Here is a 10,215-nt window from a genome sequence, read left to right as displayed (position 1 = left end):
ACAGTAGTTCCCAACAAGTTCTAACATACGTAAGATACCTGCCTCTTTCTCATACTCTTCAAAATTATGGTGGAAGGGCAACAGAATATGACTGTGGCATGATGAGACGGGGGATTTTGCTAGTGCACTGATTAAGAGCTGAAACATAACATTATGGTGTGCAAAAGTCACCTTATTCCAGATGAGGAACATGCTGCTGACTTTAATAACAAAAGGCTTACTATAAAAGCTTTTTGGTAAGTGTTTTGGAGCCCAAAATTTGACACACAAATCTGTGCTTAAGCATACTGAGGGCTAGCTGAAACTCTCTGAACATCTGTAGAACTTCTCAAAGTTGAAGGAAACCGAGTATCACTCCCGACTTGCTGGTAGGCTGTTTATTTAGGTGTGGCTTTAAGCACTGGGCTTAATAATGCTGGGCACCTTACTCAAACGTTAAGACTCATCTGCTGAAGCAAGTAAAAGTAAGTAAAAATGGAGAGCTAGTCTTATCCTTCTGGCGTTTTGGATCCTGTATCTTACCCATTTACTGTTAATAAATGTCTCCTAATTTTTAGGCTTGGGTAAGCTTTTTGTTGAAGATATCTAATGCTTTCTGTAGAGATGTACTGGATAGCTTGAATAAATTGGTATGTATTTAGAGTTGTGGTCTTGGAAGTTCTCAACTAACCTTATGCTGCCTCTGCTAAAGCACTAACATTGGAATCCAGCTAGGTTGTTGCCTCTGTGCTGTGCAAAAAGGTAAATACTGAACTATTGTTTTGATCTTTAGTGAAAGGCTATTAAACTCAAATACCAGCTTTCAAAATATTTTTTGAACTTTTGACAGATCTTGTTTTCTGGAGAGAATAACTAAACTTCCTAAAAGAGTAGCTTGAAAATGACAGTTTGGTTGTTCTTTCACCCCAGTATGGCCTTACGATGTCATTAACTCAGTCCACCCAAAAGTAAGTCTAATTATAGGGATGTTTGCTTCTGCATTTGCTAGAAGCAAGCTTTCCTCTTTAGCTTTCTGCTTTGGTTTTCTGAAAAAGAAATCAAATAGTTGTCTTTCATATTCCCACATTAAGATGACATAATTATTACCTAATTGTGTCTGAGCAAAAGTTACACTGAGTGGGAAATGCAGATATTCATTTAACACTTTGGTGTGACCCAGTTCACTTAATTCAGAGATGTTTTTAATTATAGTTGACTTTTGTCCTATTTTGTTACAAATGAGAGCATCTTCTTTCAATCTCATTGTTTGGTTACTGAAGTCAGCCTTATTCTTTTTTATTTCACTGTTTCAATGTTGAAAAAAATGTAGGGAAGTGTAGAAAGAGTTTTTTTGTGTCTCTATACCTGGATTCTGTAGGAAACTGAGTTGGGAACCTAGTTATTGACCATTCATGTTCTTCAAATGGAGACTAAAATACCAAATATATTGTTATATATTTGATAACTGAGGCCTTAATGGATCAAATTCAAAAAGAATACTTCATTTTCTGACTTAATATCAGTAGTGATTGCACAATAGGGTATGGATTTCCATACACGCACCCTGTGAAGTTCTAGTATGTTATGGAAGAAACAAGGTTTGCCTGTAGCACAAAAAATTCTTTTGGGGATTGCTAACTTGAGGGTGTGGTTTCAGAAGCAGCTCAAATTGATCTGAGTAGAGGTTGCTGTTGAAAGCTGTAGTTCGAGCCCTTGCTTTCATTCTCCTTCCCATCTTGGCACGAGTGCTCTTTGCAGCTGTCCAGATCACCTTGTTGATCTGGCTGAGAATTTAACTTTAGGGTGAGTTTTCAGGTGAAGCACTGAAACCAGATGACTGGCAGTCCAAGGAACACGGTGAGAATGTGTAGAGGGAGGGTATGCTCCTTTTAAACTCAGCCTAAGCAATTTTGATGTTCCTATAGAACATAAAAATGAAGATTTTTTTGGCTGCACATTAAATGTATGGTATTTTAATAGCTGTTTGTAAGGCCATAGATGAGAATTAAGAACAAAGACATGGAACTGATTCTACATGTTACAGAATTCTTTAGAAGAGTAACTTGGCTTTCTTGGAGTTCTTCCTTAAAACTTAGTCTTGTGACTAAAGTTAATTCTGCTATACATACACAGCACCCAACTATAGCAGCTTTAGTTCTCAAGTATGTTTTTGACTGTGACTTGTTAGTGAGACAAAGGCAGATGAGGAGTATTGTCAAAAATGCTAAAATATGAACCGGGGTGGACACTAATTAAAGATATGTAGGTTGTGATTTAAGTACATTTAGCAGCATGCTGATAGTGTTGGTGACAAATGACTCCTGCACGGAGCTGCTGCCATAAAAAGGCACAAATTACAGGCTTACCTAGAAAGAGTTAAGGAATCTTATTCAAGATTTCTGCATTATCTGATTCATTAGTGATAAAATATTTATTCTGGAATGAAAAAAAAAAAAGGCAGACAAGTACATTGCTTGCCCAATGGATTTTCTGGCTGCATATAACAAGCCAGAATAGAAGGAAATAATAAAATTATTTGACCTTCTCTATTTAAGGTAGGACTCTGCAGAGCTCTAATTAGTCCATGTCACACTAGCAAATCCTGGTTTGGTACAGTTTGTGTTCCACCGTGCTTTTAAATGCACAGTGAGCCTCTGGGAAAGGGAGCAGACATGAACAAAGCCCAGTAAAAGTAAGGCATTGAAGAGAACATGGGCAGAGTAGTAGGTAGGCACCTTAGGTAAAAGTCAAAGATTGCTTAGGTGGGGCAAATGGTTGGAACCAGTGACAGTGGCATCCTGTAGTCTAGAAGTCCAGGAGCTATAACTTAAGGTTGCCTTGTGCCCATAGTACAAATCTTGGTCTCTGTAAAGGAGGTCAAAGTTAGCTTTAGATTAGGCTCTACAGGAAATTAACACACAGATGTGTTACATTAATACAGTAAAGAATTTAGGTGATACAGTCTAGTTCCTCAGCAACCAATGCCAATAGCCTTAACTGAGACTGAGGGAAAAGATAGGAAAAGACAACCTAGTTTACCTCAGTCTGTAATTCATGACACGCAAAGGAAGAAGTAAACATCCAAATAGAACTGAAATTGGTTTCTCTGCCTTAGAACACCTTGCTCAACCAAGTTTTTATTATGTGTTCAGTTCAAAGCATTCCAGTCCAGATATCTTGACAGTTATGGCAATAACTTCAGAGTTAGGAGAAGATGTTTCTGTTAAGCTAAATGCTGCTGAAATAATCTAGATGATTGTGGATTGGATGTTGGTAGTTAAAAGCGCTGGATCCAGCTTAATTTCAGGATAAGCTGATGAGCCTGTGCCATGCAAGTATTTCTTCAGTGCTATAAATTATTCTTAAAATCTAGTCCAGGGTGTGTTTTTTAAGAAGTAATGTTTTTGAGTAGGGGACAGTAGAGATAACCTTATGTTGCTTTTCTTAATGGATTGTGGGATGAGAAAAGTTTGTTCATCATTTTGGTATTGAGTTCACCTGTAATGTATTTAAATATATTGTTCATTTGTTTTGCCACTGAAGTACTGCATCAGGTAATGCTACAAAGGAGTTGGCCTATAGTGGAGGTGGCAGGTACAGGCAAAGGGATAGAAAAACTAACCGAAGTTGTGGAAAAATCCACTTCCAAAAAGTCAAACAGCACCTGAGCAGTGCAATATTCTATATTACTGGCTGTGTTGGGAGTCAAGTTCCAGAGACACTGTGCTTTCTTTCAACAGGTCTCGTGGTGGCGGCCTTGGTTCCCGCAAACAGAAAGAGCTGCCAACAGAACCCCCTTTCACAGCATATGTGGGAAATCTACCCTTCAACACCGTTCAAGGAGACATAGATGCCATCTTCAAGGATCTCAGTGTAAGGAGTGTACGACTAGTCAGAGACAAGGAAACAGACAAATTTAAAGGTGAGTGTTCAGAGTTGTTTTAATTGTAGGTGGCTAGCCGGTAGGAGAAAATGAGGTACTTCTAAAGTCACTTTAGTGGGGAATTTCAGTCCCTACTCTAAAGTGCAGTTAGCTTGTTGATCTGTGTTTGGTTTTTATGTTGACTTACGCAGGTTTCTCATTCACTAACAAATAAACATCTCATTTGAATGAGATTCACTGTTACTTCCATCATCTTAAGATACAGGCTAACCTGAGTGACAAGAGACAATATTTGCCCTGCTATAAAAGGACTTTCTCAAACCTTGTTTGTCTGCTATGAATTGTAACAAAGCTGAAGTGCCTGACCCGCTTAAGATCCATGACCTTAAGTGTTGAGTACTTACACAATCTTTCTTTAGTTCAAAAGACTCCCATTGCTTCAGCTCTGTCTTTTTTTAGTAGACAGGGAGAAAAAGTAAGTAGATAAGCCATTCCAGCAATTGTTTTAGAGGATGCAGATCCAATTTCCATTGGAATTGGCCAGTGGAAAGGGAGTATATTTGTAAGTTACTTTTAGCGGGGGGGGAAAGGGTAACAGAGTGTCTCAGAAAAGGAATAAATTGATGTGATGACACAAAATCAGACTGCTGGCCAAGCGGGTACTTCAGCTTCTTGCTTAAAAATATTAGTGACCAAATGTCAGTATTCAGCTAAATAACTGTCTAAACGCATAGATCAAATCTAATCTGTAATGAGAACCCTAGGGTAAAGGGAATTAATCAGGCTCTTAGCATTTGCGTAGTGCCCATACAGAGTTCTATTTCAGGATTTGTCCCCATCATTAATAGGCATAGGTAAATGCATTCATCATTAATGATGTTTGGTTTCTGAGCTGTATACGTCTTTCATTTATCATATCGTAGCTCATGTTTGAAAGAGAAGGGAGATTATTGGCAGATATGCAGGAAGAGTAGCTTCTTACAAAGGACTTTTAAAGTGCTGGTATTAACTTGTGAGGTTCTTCTTCCAGGATTTTGTTACGTAGAGTTCGATGAGGTGGAGTCACTCAAGGAAGCTCTTACGTATGATGGTGCAGTAAGTATACTTGCAATTAATTTGTGAAATGAAAAGATAATCACAAGACTCAAACTCCTTGGCAGCCCATATGGTACATTCTGAAGAGATTCTCCCTTTTATTTAACAGCTTTTGGGTGATCGATCACTCCGAGTGGACATAGCAGAAGGCAGAAAACAGGATAAAGGTGGCTTTGGCTTCAGAAAAGGTGGCGGGCCTGATGACAGAGGTGACTTCCATTTTTCTGAATAGCTTCTTAAATATAATGGTTGTAGTTATGATTTCTGGTGCTGACTAATGCTAAGACAAGGCGTGCAAGTAAACATGAAGATTATGTAGGAAGGAGAAATTTTATATACACATTTCTAACCTAGCTGCTGCCGCTCCTGACATGTCTGGAATAGATGCGCTTTGTGTCAAAAAGCTGAATATGTTGTCACTCCTAGCCCAGGAAGTGAGACCAATACCCCTAGCAATGTACAGTGTCTTGCAGAGGACAATCATAAGCCCAACAGTCTGATCTGCTACTATTTTATTATGACGTAAGAAAAGCGAATAAGCTAAGTAAGCACAAGTAGACAAATACTTATTTTGGACTATCTATCTCCTGTTCCAGTGTAAAAACAGGCTTTGCTGTAGTTGAAGCTTAATTGAACTAGACTCACTAAAGGTTTCCATTGAATGTGTTTTAGAGGAACTTTTCTGACCACTTATTCTTGGTTAACTTAAACTGACCTTTTGTTCCTATGCAATGGAACTTGGTAGTACCGAAATGGAAGGATTTTCCAGGAGTATGACTTTGGATATTGAAGGACTGAAACTTTGGTTTGGTATCCCCTTGATCAGTCTTTCCCACAGCTTCAGACCTGAACACAATTGTGACTTTTTTCCTAGGAATGGGAGGAGGTTCCCGAGAATCCAGAGGAGGTGGATGGGATTCCAGAGATGACTTCAATTCTGGTATCAGTATTAACACTTATACAGATAGGCAGCCTAAAAGGCACAGAATTGTTCTCATTTTCATGTCAGCTACATTTGTCCCCATTACTGTTTTGATTGAGTCTACTGTATGGCAACTTTGGACATCCTACAGCTGCAGTGGGATTCTTCGGGGGAATCTTCCATTGCCTTATAACAGAGGAAAGAGTCTTGATTGTAAATTTTATGAAACAATCCTAAATGACAGAATACTTGTTCAAATGTAGCCTATGGTGTCTAGGTTTTAAGCATTTCTCAAACATGAGGCCAGGTACATTTCTGAATAGTAGCAGAAACAGACAGATCATGTGGAAAAGCTGATATTGCATTCTTTCAGAGCAGAGGCTTTCACCTTCTTAAGGAGACGTGACATGATTATATGTGTATCCCTGAAGCAACTGACTTCTCTAAAGATATATTAGTGTTCCAAAGCACTTTTAAATGCAAAATGTTCCTAAACTGTTGCAGTAATGCAAGTTGCAGCAAATGACTGAGCTTGCTGAGTGGAAGATAGTGATGGAGCCACTGGGTTTGCTCTTGACTTCCAGTCAGTTTGTAGCTGTTAGAATCCAGAGTGACATTAACACAATTTCTTTTGTCCTCTGAAACTGTGGGTTTGGTCCATTTTCTGATGGGGAGATACTGGCGAGTGCAACTTCGCAATGTCTGGTGTCTGCGTGAGTGGAATGGACAAAGTAGAAGGAGCGGTAACAAAGTGTGCCCTTGGCACTAGCGTGAAACTGAAGCATGGTGCTGGAGAGGGGAAGCTTGCTACAGCGCTGCGCTTAACCTGCCTTCGTAGCTAAGCATTCTGGTGTCATAGCTTTATACCTTTTTTGGCAGCTTCTTCAAATGCAGATGCATTTCAGCTTGTTAGATGCTGGATGAGTGATTTGTGAGCCAAAAGTTTAGCATTTAAGTCTTAGTTGCTACAGAAGCTTTTCTTCTCAGGTTGTACAGCCTTGCTCTGGATCAAGTCTTTAAAGATGGTTGTTTGGCACTGAAGTAAGGGACAGTTCTGCAACTCTGCCAAATACTGAAGTGGAAAGGAAAATCCCAAATGGGAGCAAAACAACTTTCTCTTCCAGGCAGCTTCTGAAAAACTGAGTATATTCCCCTTAGGTGTGCTGTTAGCCTGAAGCATCCTCCTCCCATTGAATACAGATGATGATGGGGGCTTGGAGAGATACTCTAGGATATTCATTGGTACAGACTGGAATTCCGGCCAGTGACAGACAGTTCTTGATTTTTTTGATACATAAACTGAAGAAATGCAGTCAGTTTCGTATTAGAAGTCTGAATTGCCTTTTTTCCAGCTCTTTCATTAATCTAGTAAATGCCTGGTCAGTTTGTAGTACAACTAAAAACCTTAGGGTTTTGCTCTGTTTTTCAAAGGCTCTGTTTTATAAGGACTGTATATTTCACTATTGCCTAGTTATTTTCCCATTTACTCTGCTCCTGCAGATTTCATGCTAAGGCTGTAGCCAGTGTGATCTTCTGGCTACAGAAGTACTCTGGGTACTTCTAGTGTTGTCTCTGAATTCAGCTAACGGTGTTAACAATCTGAAGTTGCAGCTGAAGTTTGTATTTTAAGCTCACTTGATGACCCACTCATCAACACTCCAATAAGCCTCTAGGTGGATAAAACAGTTTCTGAACTTGGCATGGTATACTTGGTTTCAAATGGAATCTGCATGACTCTTCTAGAATGTGTTAGAGATCTGTGAAGCAATCTGTCTGCAGACAAAGGCTCTCAGTGCATCATCTTGGACTGACAGCAGTGACTTGCAAGGTTTTCCAGTCACCCAGATAAAAATCTCGATTAAAAGCATTGCAAAATGTTAAATTCACTGTCTTCCGTCTTCAGGATTCAAAGATGATGACTTCTTGGGAGGCCGAGGTAGAGGAACCCGCCCTGGAGACCGGCGACCACCAGGTGCCTCAATGGGAAGTGGTGGCACTGGTCGCTTCAGAGATGGGCCTCCCCTTCGCGGATCTTCCATGGACTTCAGAGAGCCAACAGAAGGTAAACTCTTTATAGCTTCTGTAATTCAGTCACCTTTCATGAAGGAGACTGCTGCTTTCTTTGTCTAGGTTAAAGCTACTAAAGTAGGTTAAAGCTACTACCCTTGACAGACATCTTAAAACCTTAATGTTTTTTCTTTCAGAGGAAAGAGCACAGCGACCCCGACTTCAGCTCAAACCTCGAACAGTTGCTACTCCCCTCAATCAAGTAGCCAACCCAAACTCTGCTATCTTCGGTGGAGCCAAACCCCGAGAGGAAGTAGTAAAAGAGCACGACTGAGTTTGGGGTTGAGAGGGAATGGGGAGGCGGGAGAAAAATAAAGACTAGCTCTGCTGGAATGTCAACCCTGCAGTTTACCATTCCTGCCATCTGGCATTTGTCCTCTTTGAAACCGAAAACACAGAGCTTGTGAATGCATGTCAGCTGTTAACAAGTGGTTTTTAGTACGTTCTTGGCTTTGCTGTATCTAGTGCCTGCTTTGTGCTGAGTTTCCCTCTTCTGTTTCCTTCCAAGCAGCACAGTTGCCAGCAGATGAGGCAGTGTAGCTGCTTCCACGAGTGTGGAGGTCTCTGGACAAAGGTGCTGCTTCAACTTCTTCCTTTCTGGGTTTGTTTTACTTTAGAAGCACAGGCTAGACTTTGTTACTGCCCTGTATTGTTTCCTTTTACTTCCTCAGTGCTCCTCTTCTGACCTGCATGTCTTGTTCTGTATTGCTGTGGCTCTGAAGAGGAAAACTGGAGAGTCCAGATGAGTTGAACAGAGAAATGTACAGTTCTAACCAAGTAGTGAAATACCATTTATGACAATTGATGACAGAGTTACTGTATACAGCAAAGCCCCTTATAAAACTACAGGGGACAGCTGCCCTTTCACACAGGTTATCAGGAAGTATCAATTTAATAAATGCAAGTAAAATTGGCTGACAAGAAGCCTGGTGAATAGGTGGTGGAATCAGCATGGATAAAGCATCTGCCAGCAGACTCTTGCTGGTGGCTGTCTATTGACTTCAAAATGGTATGATACTACACTTCTGAGCTCAAGGTTAGTGCTGAAAAAATGTGCCTCTCTGAGCACGACTGCTCACTGGCTCTTTCTGCTTACTTTTTTTTGGGTTTTACATGTTTGGTAAATTTTTAAACAAAGTTTCTACAAATAAAATTGACTTTTTTATTTTTGCTTAAGGAGTGTATACTTTGCCATGCAGTATGTAATCACCATTTTCCCCTGTATTTCTTTGCCCAGTGGTGTACAGTTTTAAGACCTCTGCTTTCAGAATACCTTGAATATGGGCAGATGAGAAATTGTTCTGCTATAGATTCTCTTCATGTAGAAGTTTGGGTAAAAAGCATCTCTAATTGCTGCATCTCTCTTCACTTGAAATGTTTCTTGCCTGTGTTGTGTGGGAGGAGGGAGGGGAGAATGGAGCAAAAGGAGAGAGGTCATTAATGTTTAAAACCAAAACCTGGATCTACAACACTGATGTGTGGATATGTCCAATGCATGAGAAAAACTTGGGCCCCTAGTGCTAGTGCTGACGGCTTTCAGATAAAACAGCCAGCACACCAGAGTACTTGCAAGAGGAATTTGGAAGCATGGCTGCTTCACTACCAGCAGCATCACTGCTAGTAGAGAACTTCTTCCCTAGAGTTACCTTTGTAATGTCAGAGTCCCAGCAATTTACAGAACTACTCTTTCCTTCCTTCTGCCTGTCACTTAATCTGCTTCTGAGATAAGAACCATTTGTCTAACACTAATACTTAATTTAAGACAGACATGCATTTGTGTGGTTGTATTCCAAATCAATAATTGACCTATTTACATCTTCAATGTGGAAAAGATTTTAAGAACAAATTCCCATATGAAAACTCACTTCTAGTCAAGAGAGTTGACTTTTAAATGTAAAAACAAAAAAAAAAGGAAAAGAATTCCAAACACTTAACACATTCTGCTTCATAACAAAATAAATTTATGGATATGGTATTTTGTGAATGATCTTTTAAATAAAAGAAAACATTAAGTAATATTTAACATTGGTCTTTATTTGAGTCTGCTATAGCATGCTTTTTTCCCCCCCTCAGTTTTCAAACATTGTGTTGATTTGGAAATTTGCTTCCTTAAATTTTATGGGGAAGCAGTACCAGACCCATTCTTGTACAAATAAGGGGGGCGGAGGAAAAGATAAAGGGGAGGAATCTAATCTAAACAAGTGCTGGAGCATGCAGGACACAGTGAAGTAAAAACTGTGTAGAAGTGGAAGCGAGCCTAAGTCCTTGT

General features: G+C 39.8%; 1 protein-coding gene across 1 annotated transcript; it reads left to right on the top strand.

The window, feature by feature from the left end:
* Positions 1 to 3,719: 3,719 nt before the first annotated feature.
* On the top strand, positions 3,720 to 9,969 carry EIF4H (eukaryotic translation initiation factor 4H; the record flags this gene model as incomplete). The annotated part of the gene is made up of 6 exons (XM_009586092.1): positions 3,720 to 3,901; positions 4,893 to 4,957; positions 5,067 to 5,166; positions 5,832 to 5,897; positions 7,783 to 7,941; positions 8,084 to 9,969. Coding segments are annotated over 6 exons (709 nt in total), but the record flags the coding sequence as incomplete, so codon positions are not given.
* Between the last annotated feature and the right edge of the window lie 246 nt (positions 9,970 to 10,215).

The sequence above is a fragment of the Fulmarus glacialis genome, unplaced genomic scaffold (genome assembly GCF_000690835.1).
Source record: "Fulmarus glacialis isolate BGI_N327 unplaced genomic scaffold, ASM69083v1 scaffold26679, whole genome shotgun sequence".
NCBI lineage: Eukaryota > Metazoa > Chordata > Aves > Procellariiformes > Procellariidae > Fulmarus > Fulmarus glacialis.
Note: the sequence above shows the minus strand (reverse complement) of the source record. Positions and strands in the feature narration are given on the sequence as shown.